The sequence below is a fragment of the Egretta garzetta genome, unplaced genomic scaffold (genome assembly GCF_000687185.1).
Source record: "Egretta garzetta isolate BGI_Z169 unplaced genomic scaffold, ASM68718v1 scaffold101, whole genome shotgun sequence".
NCBI classification, from domain to species: Eukaryota; Metazoa; Chordata; class Aves; order Pelecaniformes; family Ardeidae; genus Egretta; species Egretta garzetta.
In genome coordinates this window covers 1,457,326-1,457,534 of record NW_009258666.1, presented here as the reverse complement: position 1 = coordinate 1,457,534, position 209 = coordinate 1,457,326, and the positions used below count along the sequence as shown (strand labels likewise).

At 48.3% G+C, this 209-nt stretch overlaps 1 protein-coding gene across 1 annotated transcript in view; it reads right to left on the bottom strand.

Moving 5' to 3' along the window:
- Positions 1 to 209, bottom strand: part of PPT1 (palmitoyl-protein thioesterase 1) — a 6,203-nt gene that overhangs the window by 5,076 nt on the left and 918 nt on the right. The window contains exon 2 of the mRNA XM_009648575.2: positions 29 to 138. Within this exon, the coding sequence (XP_009646870.1) occupies positions 29 to 138 (110 nt within the window). The remainder of the gene's footprint in view (positions 1 to 28; positions 139 to 209) is intronic.

The window sequence follows — 209 nt, the reverse complement described above, 5'->3', positions numbered from 1 at the left end:
GAATGTGAATAAAAGCAGAGTGAGTTACCTGTATCAGGTTGCTTCCAATCTTGAGAGACAGAACATAAATCCCTGGTATTTTATTCTCCACTATTTTCTTAATGTAGCCCATGCTTTGTGGATTACAGCAACTGTCTCCTGTGAAAGGGAACACCGTGAAGCACCGTCACGCCACCGCTCAGGCCCTCACCTCGCCGACACCCGCCTCC